General features: G+C 61.1%; 1 protein-coding gene across 8 annotated transcripts in view; it reads right to left on the bottom strand.

The window, feature by feature from the left end:
* The window catches only part of IL11RA (interleukin 11 receptor subunit alpha), a 67,927-nt gene that overhangs the window by 16,259 nt on the left and 35,278 nt on the right, over positions 1-16,390 (bottom strand). For 3 of the 8 annotated variants that reach the window (XM_054032473.1, XM_054032472.1, XM_054032471.1), the window contains 4 exons: positions 6,677-6,776; positions 5,588-5,648; positions 5,064-5,230; positions 4,570-4,684 (listed from right to left, as the gene is read on the bottom strand). In XM_054032473.1, the coding sequence (XP_053888448.1) occupies positions 4,570-4,684; positions 5,064-5,230; positions 5,588-5,648; positions 6,677-6,776 (443 nt within the window). Of the gene's footprint in view, positions 1-4,569; positions 4,685-5,063; positions 5,231-5,587; positions 5,649-6,676; positions 6,777-9,892; positions 9,998-11,322; positions 11,590-16,390 lie in introns of those variants that run through there. The other 5 variants (XM_054032470.1, XM_054032475.1, XM_054032476.1 and 2 more) reach the window with 4 other exon arrangements.

Genomic DNA, 16,390 nt, shown 5'->3' with positions numbered 1-16,390 from the left:
AGACAGCGTCAGCATGACCTGGAACTGGCGAGATTGAAGGGCAGCGAACCCCCGGCTGCGGTGAGTGAGGGGGGACCCAGGACTGCACGGAGCTTTGATAAGTGCATCATGGCCCCATACAAGGAGGGGGAGGACATGGATGACTTCCTGGAGGCCTTTGAGACGGCCTGCGAGCTGCACCGGGTGGATCCCGCGGACAGACTCCGGGTCCTTACCCCCTTACTGGACCCCAAATCCGTGGCATTGTACCGCCAACTGGGAGAGGCAGAGAAAGGGGACTACGAACTATTCAAAAAGGCCCTGCTACGTGAGTTTGAGCTGACTCCTGAGATGTACCGGGAAAGGTTCCGGAGTCAAGATAAAATCCCTGAGATCTCATATCTGCAACTAGCCGTCCGCATGGAAAGATACGCCAGCAAGTGGGCTGGTGGGGCCCAGACGAAGGAGGACCTGATTAAACTGCTGGTACTGGAGCAACTGTATGAGCGGTGCCCATCCGACCTGAGGCTGTGGTTGGTGGACAGAAAGCCAGAGAACCCGCGACACGCCGGGCAGCTGGCCGATGAGTTTGTAAAGAGCCGGTCAGGGGGTGGCAGGGAGGAGCCCCAAAGGAACAGGCCCGCCGCGATGCAGAGAGAGAGTCACCCTGGCACCTCCCAAAGGGGGAATATGGGGAATCCCCTCCCACGGGGAATGCCCAGCGTCAGGGATAACCGACCGGCTCGAGGGGACCCACAGGACATGAGCTGCTATTACTGCGGCCGAAGAGGCCACGTTCGGACCCAGTGCCCCAAGCTCAAGGACAGACTGAGCAGACCGAACCCGCATAGGGTTAACTTGGTAGAGGCCCAGACGGACGAGGGGCAGGCTTCTCACACAAGAGGGGCTGGCAGCTTATCAACTGCTCAAGAGAGAGAAGGGCCCCAGGCCAGCTCCTCTAGGGGGCTGGATGCCCCAGACTCAGGGTTTTTGGTTTATACGGTGGGCGCGGGGCTGTCCCTCCGGAGAGAGTACCTTGTTCCCCTGGAGGTGGATGGGAGGAAGGTCAATGGATACTGGGATACGGGCGCAGAGGTGACGCTGGCCCGGCCCGAGGTGGTGGCCCCAGATCAGGTGGTGCCCAACTCCTACCTGACCCTGACGGGGGTGGGCGGAACACCAGTCAAAGTGCCCGTGGCAAGGGTACACCTGAAGTGGGGGGCCAAGGAGGGCCCCAAGGATGTGGGGGTACACCCGTATTTGCCCACTGAGGTATTGATGGGGGGGGACCTGGAGAACTGGCCAAGCAACCCCCAAAAGGCACTGGTTGTGACCCGCAGTCAGAGCCGGCGAGGGGCCCTGCGCCCTGGCCTTGGGGGGGGGTGCCTTGCCTGAGGCGCAGGACCCTAACCTGGTGGGGAGGGAACGCCCAGGGACACGGCTCAGGGAGGCTGCAGCTTCAAACCCAGCGGGCGAGAAAGAGCAGGTGGCCATCCCTGTCCCAGCTGCTGAGTTCCAGGCCGAGTTGCAGAGAGATCCCTCCTTGCGGAAGATAAGGGACCTGGCCGACCTCAATGCGGTACAGACCATGGGACGAGGTGGCCGGAAAAGGTTCCTGTGGGAGAAGGGGTTTCTGTACCGAGAATGGGCTCCCCCAGGGAAAATGGAGTCAGGGGGGATCAGGAGGCAGCTGGTGGTACCCCAGAAGTATCGCCGCCAGCTGCTGTGCCGGGCCCATGATATTCCCCTCTCAGGGCACCAGGGAACCTGGCGTACCCAGCAGAGGCTGCTACGGAGCTTCTACTGGCCGGGGGTCTTTGTTACTGTCCGACAGTACTGCGGATCCTGTGACCCCTGTCAGAGGGGGAGGAAGGCCTGGGACAAGGGGAAAACAGCTTTAGGACCCTTGCCCAGCATAAAGGATCCTTTCCAGAGGGTGGCCAAGGTTAAAAGGGCGGCTCTAAACCAAGAGAGCCCAAAGCACAGACCTCCAGACTGGAGCGCTGGGAGAAAACCACAGCCCAGTTGGAACCCCAGAGGTATGGGGGTGGGAAAAGGGCACAGGCCGCATAAACCTTCCCACATGCGAACTGCGAGTGCCATCAAGCACCCCCGACCTAAGGGGGGGCGTGGAACGGAAGGGGCCTGGTGTAACTCCCACCAAGGAACTGGAGGGATGCGGGGGCATCCATGGGAACGGGGGTAGGTTCGAACTTCCCCAGGTCACTGGCTAAAGTGACCCTGCTCAGTTCGGTCTCGAAGGGGGGAGAGATGTGACGAACTGGGACTGTTCTTGCTGGGGTGTGGGAATGCTGACAGGGGAGTGTGACTAGGATGGTCTGCATCGGGGGATGGGAGCCGGCCCAAGGGAACATACCTGAGCTTGTAACATGAGAACCCAGGAGGGGGTTGGAGGTCAGGTGACTCCGGGGCCCGGGGAAACCGAACAAAGGCTGTGGGAGGGGTCGCTGAAGGGAGAGTGCTGGAAGCAGGCTGGAGAGATGGCTAGGAGGCAGAGATGGCTCTGACCCCCCCAAGGGGGGTGGGCTGGCATGCCCTGGGACCCCAAGCTGGACCTAACTGAGGGGGGGCCCTGTTGTCTGTGCCTGCAAGACCTGTCTTGGACTGTATTCCTGTCATCCAAATAAACCTTCTGCTTTACTGGCTGGCTGAGAGTCATGGTGAATCGCAGGAAGCCGGGGGTGCAGGGCCCTGAGTTCCCCGATACTCCGTGACATACCATACGTCCGGTTTTTCCCGGACACGTCCGGCTTTTCGGCAATCAAACCCCCGTCCAGGGGGAATTGCCAAAAAGCCAAACATGTCCGGGAAAATGGCGGCTCTGCTCCTCCCCTGACTCTTCGGCTCTGTTTAAGAGCCGAGCTGCCCCAGCGCTATGGGCTTCAGGCAGCCCCCTTGCCTCCGGACCCCAGCCGCCGTCCGGGCACTTCCCCTCCTGGGCTCCGGCGGCGCAGGGTCCGGAGGCATGGGGGCTGCCCGAAGCCGGTAGCGCTCGGGCAGGTCGGCTCTTAAACAGAGCCGAAGAGTCAGGGGAGGAGCAGAGCCTCCGGCCGCAGCAGCTCTGCTCCTCCCCGACTCTTTGGCTCTATTTAAGAGCCGAGCGCTATGGGCTTTGGGCAGCCCCCATGCCTCCGGACCCTGTGCCGCCGGAGCCCGGGAGGGGAAGTGCCCGGCTGGGGGCGCAGGGTCCGGAGGCATAGGGGCTGCCCGAAGCCCAAGCGCTACCGGCTTCACGGTTTGCCGGGCAGCCTCCAGACCCTGCGCCCCCAGCTGGGCGCTTCCCCTCCCGGGCTCCAGCTGCGCTGGGGAAGCGCCGGGTCGTTGGAGAAAACTGCCTGGGTCTGAACTGCTGTTAAGGCAGGAACAGACCAGAACAGTCCCTATGGCTGATCCTGGTACCTTTGGTTTCAGGAGAAGGTTTCATTACAGTATTTGCTAGAAGGTCTTGTTTCTTATCTGCATTGCAAACAAAGTTGTGTAAAGTTCTTTTGTAACCCCTTTAGTAACCATACAACCCTCTCTAGAATGGGATCCTGTCTGAAATTCTCTGGAAAAACTGTTCGGGGTGAGTAAAGGATGTGTGCATGGTTAAGGCCATTGCAAATGTGCAGATGGTCAGGAAGAAGTGAGAGATTTGGAGAGACAGCAGGAAACAGTCAGAAAACACTCATTGTATCCGATGCTAAACGAGTTAGCAGCATTGACAACCTCAGAGGTGAGGCAGACACCCCCCACGGCGAGACAACGGATCAGAGATAACAGCGGAAAACCCCAAGATTAACCCCAGCTAAGGACTAAGGATCACAGTATGACATTGCAAAACCCATAGACTAACGTGGGCATTTACACATATAAAGCTGGCGTGTTTTGCCACAGAACTCTGGGTTCAGTCCTGCAAAGCCTCGGATTGCACCGACAGAGCCCAGCTCCTCAGTCATGCCCAATCTAACTGGCCATTAGAGTGACTGGAGCTACGACACCCTGGGAAGTATAAGACCATCTGCAGGGTGTGGTGTGTGTGTGTGTGTGTGTGTGTGTGTGTGTGTGTGTGTGTGTGTGTGTGTGTGTGTGTGTGTGTGTGTGTGTGTGTGTGTGTGTGTGTGTGTGTGTGTGTGTGTGTGTGTGTGTGTGTGTGTGTGTGTGTTTAAAGGCATATGCTAACTGTTGTATTTTCAATAAATGCAGCGTGTTGCCTTTTCCCCTGAAAAAGATCCCATGTGTTTCTTATAAGCATAACACTCCCGGGGACGAAATGCCTCCAGGCGTCTTGGGGACCAGCCAAACCCGGAGCCATTCATCAACAATACTTTTATGCCCCCCCATCTCATTTGCATAAACAAGGTTGGACTCTGCGTCTCCCCTGAAATGCAGCCAAGTCTGGGGTGGAACGCAGTGCGTGGGAACGCTACACAGCGCTCGAGGCCAGGACGTGACAAGGAATCCCGTCTGCAGGGAGAACCAAAGGTGTTCCCTGAGCTGAGGCCGGGCGAGGCCGCTGTGGCTAACGCCCCAAAGCGAGTGGCATTCCCCACCACCCCCACCTACCCCACACACATGGCCCAGCCCTACCGGTAGGTGGTGATGTATCTGGTGGGGAGGAACGTCTCCACACTGGGTGTCCAGGAACAGGAGAAATTCTCGTAGTCAGAAGCTCGGCAGGTGACGGAGGGGATCCCGGGCAGGTCTGGTGCCGGAGGGGAGGAGACATTTAGGGGACTATCCAGGGGCCCCCAGCAAACCAGAGCCTCCCGCCCCGACCCCCTGGGCTTTGGGCTGTGGTATGGTGAGAGGGCACTAGGGGGCGCTGTGCGGCACAGCACTGGGTTGGGTGCCAGTGTCCCGGATGGAGCCAAGGGTGCCCATGAGGGTGCCTGTGTGAACGGATGGGGGGCACTGCCTGCTGAGGCCCCTCCCCTGGCCATGGGGCAGTCGCAGGGAGCAGGCAGCCCACGCCCGGCACGGCACGAAAAGCAGCACGTTCGCCCCGGTGACAAGCTGGTCCAGTCAGGGGCATCCCCGTGCCCAGCCCTGCCCCCGGGGGCCCCGCGTGGGAGCTGACTTACAGCCCAGCCGGAGGGAGACGGAGCGGAGGAGCTGCCCGGTCCCGTCGTGGCAGCTGTAGGCTCCTCCCGCAGAGAGCTCAGCTCGTGGCAGCAGCAGGTCGCCATCCCGCAGGACGCAGCCCTCTGGGAGCGTGGCCGCCCCGTCCCGCCGCCACTCCACCCCCGAGCTGGGGACGAGAGGCCGGGCACTCGGTTAGCAAGAGAGAGAGGGCCTGGCTCCATGGCACAACCACTGGCACCTGGCGCTGCCACATCCAGACCCAGCAGGGCTGGTGTGTGAGCACAGGGATATCAGGGGCTGCGGATTGGGAGCGAGGGGCAGTGCAGAGCTGGGGGGTGGGGGATCCAGGGCTGGGCTAGCAGGGGGCTGCGGGTCGGGAGTGAGGGGCACCGGCAGAGCTGGGGGGTCGTGGTCTCCCCCTCCACCCCTCCCGCTGGGAGCTGGATCCATTCCAGGCCTGGTGTGAGCAGAACCAGAACCAGGACCGGGACCGGGCACCCTCCCCTGCCCGGTGGGGACCTACCATCCGGGGGCGCTGGCACACGACAGGACGACGTCCGCCCCCACCTGGCCGTACTGCACACCTGCAACGGGCACAGAGCAGAGCGTGAGCGGCTGCTGCGGGGGGTTTGTCTCCTGGAGCTGAGCAGCCGGGGTCCAGGCCCAGCATCCGGCGTCTCCAGGGTACCCGGGCGCAGCCCACTGGGCGTGGGACTGGCCGGGGCAAGCTGGACTCATCCCGGGCTAACACAGCAGGGATGATGCCCCGGACAGGGGCGTTGGGCCCCCAGGGCTGGCGTTGGGCCCCCAGGGCCGGCGCTGGGCAGGGGAGCCCCAGGGCAGCCGGAGTTCACTTTGCCCCCAGGCTCAGGGTGGGGGTTTGCTCCAAACCTTCAGAGCTGGGGGAAGGGGCCAACCCCCGGGATCGGGGGGCGAAGACCAGCCAGAAACTCCTGCAGGTCAGAGGGCGATGACACTGCACCGCGCTTGCCAGGCTCAGGGAGGAGCTGAGGGGGAGCATCTGCAGAGCGCGGTCCCCTGCCCCGGGACCCCTTCCCATCCCCCCCAGAGCACAGCCCTCCCCCCCCCGGGATCCCCTGCCCCGGGACCCCTTCACAGCCCCCAGAGCACAGCCCCCCCCCCGGGGATCCCCTGCCCGGGGACCCCTTCCCATCTCCCCAGAGCACAGCCCACCACCTGCCCTGAGACCCCTTCCCATCTCCCCGGGGATCCCCTGCCCCAGGACCCCTTGCCTGCCCCCCCCTGAGCCCATCCCCCCGCCCAGGGATCCCCTGGGATAACAGGGGGCTGCGGGTCGGGATTGAGGAGCACCAGCAGAGCTTGGGGGGTGGGGGAGGTAAGGCTCCCAGGGCCCCCGGCAGTCTGGCCATTGCTGGGAGGTTCACAAGGATGGGTGCTCTGTGCAGGTTTCTCATCCTGGCTCTGACCCTGACTTGTTCCAGGGCCGGGGGGAAATTCACTGTGCCTCAGTTTCCCCACATGTAATCTGGGGATTGTCCTACTGACCCGCCACCTGGGGGGCTGGGAGGGCCAGTGCCGTGCTGTGCTTGGCTTGCATGGCCGGTACAAGCTGAGCCTTCCTCCCGCTCACCTTCCTCTCGCCAGCCTTCCCCTGCAGCCACCGAGGCCGACACAAGGGCTGCAGCCAGAAGCACCATCACCCTTCTGAGGCCGGGGGTGGGAGTGCACATCTGGGGGAAGAGCAAACACCCTGTTACCCCAGCGCAGAGTCCCTGGGCCCAGCCACTCCAACGCACAGACCTTTGCTCTGGCAGCGCCGGCCTCCAGCAGTCACTGGCCAGGAACGGGGCTGCCTTCCCCAGAGCCCCCCCCTGCGCCCGGGACCTCCCTGTGTACCAGATCCACAGAGGGCAGCAGGCAAACATGGGCACGGACGCACACAGCCCTACACACACACACAGCCCTACACACGCACACAGCCCTACACACGCACACAGCCCTACACACGCCACACGGCCATGAACGCACAGCCCTACACACACACACACACACACGGCCAAGAACGCACAGCCATACACACACACACACACGGCCCTACACACACACACGGCCCTGAACACACAGCCCCCCCCCCCCTCCACACACACACACGGCCATGAACACACAGCCCCCCCCCCCCCCCACGCACACACAAACATACACGGCCCTACACACACACACGGCCCTGAACACACAGCCCTACACACACACACACACACACACACGGCCCTACACACACACATACACGGCCCTGAACGCACAGCCCTACACACACACACACACACACGGCCCTACACACACACATACACGGCCCTGAACGCACAGCCCTACACACACACACACACACAGAGCCCTGAACGCACAGCCCTACACACACACACACACACACACACACACACAGAGCCCTGAACACACAGCCCTACACACACACACAGCTGTGTGCTAGGATCCCGAGCCCAGAAACTGAAGACCCAAACCAGGTGCGTTGGGAACCAGCCTAAGGGGGGGCCGAACTAACGCCCCCCCCCCGCCACGTCCATCGGGGCCCTCGACAAGAGACGGGCGGCGCCAGCTGACAGACGAGAGACGGGGAAGGAGGGAGGTTCCTGGCTCCCACCCCAACTGTCTCTGGGACCGGGCTCCTTCTTCGCCCGAGTCCTGAGCAATGTCCTGAGCGGCGCGGGACCCAGACGCCATCGCACCTCCACCGCTCCGGCTAAATCCCACATGTGCCCCCTCCCCGTGTGTTCACTCCTCCTTCCCCCCACTTCTCCTCCGACCCCTCTTCTGCCTCGGGCTCCCGAGCGCCTGGCTTAGCCTGCGGGCAGAGAGACAGCCGGATGCCAGGCCCAACGCAGGCTGTGCCGCTACATCGCCGGGTCTCGGTGTGGCGAGGCCAGAGACGGACGCTGCAGGCTCTCTCTTGGCTGTTCTTTCCTCCCCCCTTTTGGGTGGGTTTGTCTGGTTCTAGAAAACGGGATCCAGGCCCATCTCAACTAACTTCCCGATTGCCCAGAAGGGCAGCTGGCCCCGTCTGATACCAGCCAAGAGCCACCAGGCCAGGGGGCTTCCTGCTAAACGCCCCCCAGCTGACCAGGGCGGCTGTCAGAACGAAAGCCGGACTCAACCCTTTACAATTCAGAGGCTGTCGCTGCTTTTCCTTTTCTCTCCCTGAGAACAGATTCAGACAGCGCTACTCCGACTCAGGGGTTCGGGATCCACATTCCCCAGTGGAGCCAGCCCAGCGGGAATTCACTGCTCTAGATTCATAGTCACACAGCAAGTTGGGGAAACGAGATGATATTCTCACTGCCAGGTGTGACGAAGTGGGACTGTTCTTAATGTTTTCCTCAGTTTCCCCTATGCAGTTCTTAAGTATCTAGGGGGTGGGATAAGGGTGTCTGGTTGCTGCAGAGCAAAGGGCCAGGGTACATAAATACCCGACACTCTGTCTCCTAGCAACTGATGGCCTGGGCCCCTCCTCTGCAAAGGTACCAACTGAAGGTGTTGGAGACAAAGGGATCAGGTGACCTCCTGGCCTGGGAAAGAGACAAAGCCCAGAGAAGGGGCTGGATGGGGGTTGGAGTTTGGAGCTAGCTGGGGACTGGAAGGGAGGGTAGACGGGGATCTGCCTCGCTGGGCCCCAGAATGGACCCGGCAGAGGGGTCCCGTTCTCTGGACCTACAAGCTCTGTTTTAGACCGTGTTCCTGTCATCGAATAAACCTCTGTTTTACTGGCTGGCCAAGAGTCACATCTGACTGCAAAGTGGGGGGTGCAGAACCCTCTGGCTTCCCCAGGACCCCGCCGGGGCGGACTCGCTGTGGGAAGCGCACGGAGGGGCATATGCTGAATGCTCCCAGGAGAGACCCAGGAGGTGAAGCCGTGTGAGCTTCTTGCCCTGGAGACAGTCTGCTCCGAGGGAGAGGAGGCTCCCCAAAGTCCTGACTGGCTTTGTGGGGAGCAGTCCCAGAGCATCGCCCGGGGACTCCATGACACCAGGGTGCTAAGCAGGCTAAGCTCGGTTTTCCAAGCCCTGGGCCATGTCTGACACTGTTTGATCCCAGACAGCTTCAGGGTCACGTTACCCCTTTGACTGTCTGGGCCCATCGATCCCCCTACAGCACTACCAGGTCACTCTCGCCAGCGCCTCCTCGGGCACCGTGACCAGAGGCTAGCCATCCGCAGCCGCCTGGGCCCTGCCCAACCCACCCAGGGAGCTGGGGCTGCCGAGGGGAAGCGGTTGGAGCCCCAGGGCGGCGGAGGGCTCGGCTCTGGCCCTGTGTGGCTCTCCATGGGTTTCTGGCTCTCCTTGCCCCCCGGGCACGGGCGGAAGGGGAGCAAGGAGCCATGCAGCACTCGGCGGCTCAAGTGTCTTTCCTGGCCCAGCCCCCATCTGCCACGCGGGGAGAGCAGCCCGAATGTATCACTGCTCACCGCACACGGAACATGTGTGTTGGGAACATGTTGGCACAGGAATTAATCCAACCTAGGCGAGAGGTCCCCGCTTCCCACCATGAGCCAGGCTGTCTGGGGGCCTCTGGCTGCCTCTCCCCCCACGGGGCAGAGAAAGGCTCCCGGCAGACACGGCAGCATTGCAACGAGCTCCCCGTGGGGAAGGATGCCTAGTGGGCGGAGCACAGGCCTGGGCGTCAGGAGATGTGGGCTCCATACCTCAGACCTGTCCGCGCCCCCGGGCCACTGTTTGCCCCCCGCCTCCCCCCACCCGCCCGGTGTCTGTCTCGGCTGTTGAGACCGTGAGCTGAGCAGGGCAGGGCCCCAGGTCCCGCTTTCAGTTCCATCACATACCAATAGCACCGACAGCAGCTCAGCTCAGGGGAGGGGAGGAGAAAGGGCTCCTGGGACATGCTGCGCTCCATGGTCTGTGTTTGTCACAACCGGCTCCCGGGGGCCGGGGCACGCGGGTGGGCTGGCAGTTCCCTGCGGACGTCTGCCAGGTCGCTCCAGGGAGTGCACGGGGCAAAGGTTGGGCACCGGGAAGGAGGCGGCGGAGGCTGCACTGAATTAAAGTCTCTCTCTGGAACTTGGCTGGCTGCCTTGGCTGGCCTGTAAATCCCGGGCCGAGAGCAATGCAAGCGGCGCAGGGCCCATGACTCACGCCGGGAGCCCAGGGAATCGGTGTGCTGCCTGGGGGCAGGAGGCACCGCGTAGGCCATTCCACAGCGCTGACAGGGAAACAGGAACCCGGCTGCCAGTAACCTTTGCACTGCCGTTAGAGATGTGTCTGCCATCCGGGGCGGGGGGGAGCGTTCCCTGAAGTGCGAACAGGACGGGGGCATCTTTCGGGGCAAGAAGAGCGTGTAGATGACCCCACAGTTTATTATCGGTGGTGTGGGCCTGCCCTGGACCGCCAGCCACGGACCCCACGGCGCCAGGCGCCACACACAGACCAGCGGCTAGAAATCAGCACTGTTTGTTCTTACAAGTTTGCTGCTTGATCCAGGCTTCCATCCTGTGCCAGACACACAGGCCTGGATTTCTTAGTATTAATACGTCCCCTGCAATGGCGGCCAGAGGCACCGATCAGCCCAAACTCCTCCTTCAGGGCAGGATCGGGACGGGGGCCACCGAAAGGTGGCAACGTACAAACGGGACTGGAGGACGCAATCGCTTTAGGTCTTGTTTTGCAGTCCTGGCACAGCAGGTTGGCGGGGGCAGCCGGGGGAGTGGAGGGGAGGGGGGAAAATTAGAAAAAGATGTGACTGGCCTGCTTTGCTCTGGTGAGGTTTCATTTCTCTGGCGTCTGTTCTTGCCTGGCTCGTCTGTTGCAGTTGTGAGCTGCGGGGGGGGAGGGGGGAGCATGGCTGGCTGCACTGTGCGTTCATACAGCACCTGGCTTCATGCCTCACAGGGGCCTCTGAGTGCGAGTGGAGTACAAGGAACGAGTGTGATAATCAGACAGGGTCATTTAACGACAATTACACACCTCCTGCGTGCAAGAATAGCATTTGTACACAGGAGCGGCTCGGGGCGAAATCATCCGCCCCGTGTGCTAGGTACTGAACAGACATGTAACTATCCCAACCGTCAAAGGGTGGGAAGAGAAACTGAGGCACGGAATGGGGATGTGACGGAGCGCAGCATGCGGCAAGATCCCCCCCTCAACCCAGAGAGCCGCATGCTACAGCTGGGCGCAGCTCAAGGTTTCCAACCCACCGGGCCCAACTCGGAACGAAACGGTGACATTTCCAAACACAATTCAACTCAGAAACACTGACCCAGCCTTGTCCAAGCGCATGCATGCGACCGAACGGCCCCCGGACGTCAACGTCCCCACTGCCTTCTGCGAGAGTCGGAACAAACCCCCTGGACTGGAGAGAAACACTAAGCGTGTGGATAATTTCCCGTCGAAACCCTCTGAAATCGATACGAATTGGGAAACGTTTTGGCGTTGGCCGCGGGAAACTTCCGACTGGTTCCGGTCACCGCCCGGAGCCCTGAGCAGGCAGCGAGGTCGTGCTCCCTCTGGCCGGCCCCAGCCGGGCGCAGGGCAGAGCACCGAGATATCTGAAATAGTTTGACATGGAAAAAGCAACAGGCAGCTCCCGTACCAGGGCTGGAGTGTTTGTTTACACAGATTCCTGCGCTTAGCGCGCGGGGGGCTGGATGGCAGCAGCCAAGCCAGGCTCCATGCACCGAAACATGACTCAGGACCCTCATGAAATCCACGAGGCCGCTGGGTCTGATGCTCACTGTCTCAAAGAGGCCAGGGAAGGGGAGGGTGGGGGGAGATTCAGATGGCGTCAATCCAGAGCAACACTACATCCCTTTTAAAGAGAGCCCCGCTCTGCCCCCACCGGCCGGATCTCGCCTGCACCGTGCGTCCGAGCTCGCGCTGGTGGGGGTCGGTCACACCGGCAGGGGCAGGCCCAGGTGGTTCCCAGAAGTACTGGAATGGCCGGGAATGTGCGAGTGGCCACCCCATACGGGTCAGCGTAAGTCCAGCCCTCGGCCTGACATCTGTCACAGCCCAGAGCCACGCAGCTGTGTTGAGGAGTTGGCCTGGCCTGAGTGCCCCCGGATTTCTCCCAGCCCCACCGGAGGTTTCGAGTTACACCGCGGGGAGCTCGCAGGGCAGCAGAGCCGAGCCGAGCCGCAGTGACGCGGCGAGAACGGCCTCTGAACCCAGCTCCAGCACTGTGCCAATGGCTCTCGCAGCCAGGATCCCCCCAGGCACAACCAGGCCCGGCCCCGCGCTGACCAGGACAGAGTGTCCTGCGGAAAATCACGCGGCTGGCGCTGCCTGCGCCCGCTGGCCTTCGGGCACGGCAGAGCTGGGCCGGGCTGCCCCTGCCCTGGAGCGCAGCAAGGGCCCCCGGGGGGCTCGGCTCGGGGCCGGGGTTTGCTCGATGCTGTTTATTATTGGCTTGTTTGTTTATTGTCCGCCAAGGCCAGGGTTTTCTTTTTCCACATCCTGCTCTGGGATTTATTTGGACAAGCTGTAACCAGCGATGTTTGGATTTCTTCTCCTAGGGCAGCACCAGAGTCCTTGACAGTTACAGATTAACCCTGCCTCTGACGCCACCACGTTGCCACTGGCCAATGGCAGGACGCTGGGCAAAATTCAGAGGGCCTGGAAACCAGGGGTTGCATTAGCAACCTCTGGACTGTAGGAGGCGCCACCACGCATGTGTGCACCCGGCTCCACCATTAGTATCATGCTGCAGCCCAGCCAGCGTGCTGAGGTTGCCCCCGTACCCTCTGCTCTGGCCCCTGGCTTTTCACTTGCTCTGAACTGCCTAAAAGATTCACCTGCAGGGCTGAAAATCCCCAGGTGTGTGTGTGCCCAGGGGGCAAACGGGTGTGGAAGGTTTAAGCAAACTCGGGCGAGCTGTTATGGAGCAGGAGGAGAGCGAACCCCACCGCCCCAGGTACTAAACCAACCCAACGGGTAGGGCTGCAACCACAACGTCTGGTCGAAAAGGGACCTGGCAGCTCCGCTCAGCACCAATGACCGGGCCGTTAAAAGTCCGGATGGTGCTGGGCTGGCAGGCTCCCTATCCAGCTCTGCAAGGCACCCCAGAAGCGACAACACGTCCCTCCAGCTCCTAGCAGAGGCACGGCCAAGTGGGCTCCGCGCGCTGTCCCCGCCCGAGCACCGGCTCCGCAGCTCCCATTGGCTGGGAACTGTGGCCAATGGGAACTGCAAGAGCAGTGCCTGCAGGCGCGGGCAGTGCGCAGAGCCCCCCTGGCCACACCCTCCACCTAGGAGCCAAGGGACATGTCACCACTTCTGGGGAGCCCCGCCTGGAGCCCACTCCCCAAACCCCCTGCCCCAGCCCTGAACCCCCTCCTGCACCCAAACTCCCTCCCAGAGCCTGCACCCCCTCCAACACTCCTGCCCCAGCCCTAAGCCCCCTCCCGCACCCAAACTCCCTCCCAGAGCCCACACCCCACATCCAGCCCTGCACCCCAACTCCCTGACCCAGCCCCCTCCCAGAGCCTGCACCAAACTCCCTCCCGGAGCTCGCATCCCGCACCCTCCTGCACCCAAAACCCCTCATCCCCAGCCCCACCCCAGAGCCTGCACCCCCTAGCCAGAGCCCTCCCTCCTCCCGTGCCCCAACCCCCTGCCCCAGCCCTGAGCTCCCTGACCCACTCAAACTCCCTTCCGGACCCCACACCCCCTCCAACACCCCAGCCCTGAGCCCCCTCCTGCACCCAACTCCCTCCTGGACCCCACACCCCCTCCCAACCCCCTGCCCCAGCCCTGAGCTCCCTCCTGCACGCAAACTCCCTCCCCGAGCCCACACCCCATATCCAGCCCTGCACCCCGACTCCCTGACCCAGCCCCCTCCCAGAGCCTACACCAAACTCCCTCCCGGAGCTCACATCCTGCACCCTCCTGCACCCCAAACCCCTCATCCCCGGCCCCACCCCAGAGCCTGCACCCCCAGCCAGAGCGCTCCCGTGCCCCAACCCCCTGCCCCAGGCTGGTGAAAATGAGCGAGTGAGTGAGGGTGGGGGAAGAGCGAGCGATGGGGGGGGGGGTGGCTGGAGTGAGTAAGGGGTGGGGCTTTGGAGAAGGGGCGGGGCAGCAGCAGGGCCTTGGGGAAGGGCTGGGGCAGGGGGGTTCGGTTTTGTGCGATTAGAAAGTTGGCAACCCTGCAAACGTGGGATCTTCATTTTGCACAGCTCGGCTGCCCACGCGAGGTGCAGACCACGGAGATCTGGCAGGAGAAGGGCCCTGGCCGAGCGAGAACTGCCCTGGAGAATTCTAGCGAAAACAGCTCTGGATTTGGGTGAATGGCACGCCTGGAAAACCAGACTTCAGGCCGCACAGCCGTGGCCATTAGAAGCTGGCTGGCCCAGCTCGCTCTGTTCGTGTATTGACAGGGTGAGAAGTGTTTGACTTTTTCTCTAGCTAGGTTCTCAGACGGGCCTGGCCGCTGGACATTTACTCACATGGAACAGAAAATGCATCACGTGAAAAACCTGGGAAAAGCCAAAAAACTCCATATAAAAACACTTAGATGAGGTTGCTACATGACAACAACAGCCTTCTTGATCGGCTCACACAAAAAACTCCAGCATTTAATGGCAAAGGCCTGGATGGATGGTTCAGGGCATAGACCTTCGCCTATGCAGATAATCAACATAAACCCATTTTTCCTCCCCGCCGCACCACAATGCCTATTTCCCCACAACACAACGCCCAGCACGTTAGCTTTTCCGTCACTCGTCTCACAGTATACCTGCAACACAAAATCCTTCAGCAGCCTCCACGCGAAAAGAATTCGTCCATAACAAGCTTTTCCTGTTAAACCACACACCAAACGTTATTCTCTAGACACAGCAGTTACCAGACCTCTGCCAAAAACGTTCGAGTGACAACGGACATGTCAGCTGGCGCCATCCACACAATGAAACCGTTCGATCCTGAAATCAGAACCAGCCCCTGGGCCAGAGCTAAGGTTGTTGTGATGTGACAAAATGCATTTGCATAGTGGTTAGGCACAGGGCTGTGTAACATCTTGGATGCCTAGAGCTATCCGTTCTCCTGCTGCCGAGGGCCTGGCTTTTGTAAATGCTGTGATGGGAACGCACCCAGCTCTCACTCAGCGAGCCAACCTGCTCTGCTTTGGGGAGAGGCCAGGCATGCACACAGAGCACTGATGAAGTTTTCACTCTCTTCTTAATCCCCTTCCACGGCTCCCTAATCACCTTCAGGCCAGTTCAGCTGGGGATTTATGCAAACGGAGAGCTCAGCAGTGCCTTGCACCATAGCTTGGAGATTACCTAACGGAGGGACACCACAATTGCTGGGTGGTTTTGCTGTGGTTACCCGCCTTAGCAGAGCTCCGCTAAAGGTTAAGATAAAGAAAACCCGTCAGGTTAACTCCTTGGTGGCTGAAGGCACTCGCAGCTCCCAGGGGACAGAAGCAGCAGACGAGCTCACGGGCCCAGTCACCGGATGGCAGCGGGTACAGGGGGTAGCACCTATGGTGGGGTTTGCCCCGTCACTGGCCTGGCAGGCCTCGCCGAGACAGCTAATTCAGGTCCCCGAGGCACGCCCAGGCTGGCACTGCTTTGATGGCACTGGGGTTGTGTGGCAGGAAATATTTTTCATGAGTTTTTGCATATGTCACTGGGTGCCAAGGGCACTTGGCTTCACCACAAAAGACACTGAAACTTCCCCAGAACCCCTCCCTTGCGGGCCCAACCCTGGCTAGAGACTTGCAATTTTCTGCACAACACAATGTGTGTGTGGGGGGTGTGTGCAAAAACCCCCACTCAGAACTTGGATACAAGGTGAAAGCTACACACAGAACCACAACAGCAATTCAGAGATTCGAAGCCCAGCTGGGACCATTAGATTGTCTAGTCTGACCTCCCGTCTAGCCCAGGTCCCCCCATTTCACCCAGTTACCCCGGTACTGAGCCCAAACACTTGGTTTGGCTAAAGACCCTCCAGAGAAGCCTCCAGCTGGGTCCGAAGCCAGAAAGAGCTGGAGAATGTGCCCCGCCCCTTGGCAGTCTGGTCCAATGGTTAGTCTCTCCCCCCCCCCGTTACACATTTGTGCCTTATTTCTAATTTGTCTGGTTTCTGCTTCCAGCCGTCGCTTCTTGTCCAGCCATTCTCTGCTAGACTCAAGTGACCTTCAGTCCCTGGGAGTTTCCTCTGGTGAAGGCAGCGATGCACTGACCAAGTCACATCTCAATCTGCTCGTTGATAAACTAGACAGAGGTTTAACTCCGCCTGGGTGTATTAAACCCTGCTTCGCTTTTCACGGGCCCAGCTGACGCAGCGACCCCGATCGCTCTGGGTGGCTGCCCGGCCTCGTC

Source organism: Malaclemys terrapin, chromosome 6, assembly GCF_027887155.1.
Source record: "Malaclemys terrapin pileata isolate rMalTer1 chromosome 6, rMalTer1.hap1, whole genome shotgun sequence".
Taxonomy (NCBI): Eukaryota; Metazoa; Chordata; order Testudines; family Emydidae; genus Malaclemys; species Malaclemys terrapin.
Note: the sequence above shows the minus strand (reverse complement) of the source record. Positions and strands in the feature narration are given on the sequence as shown.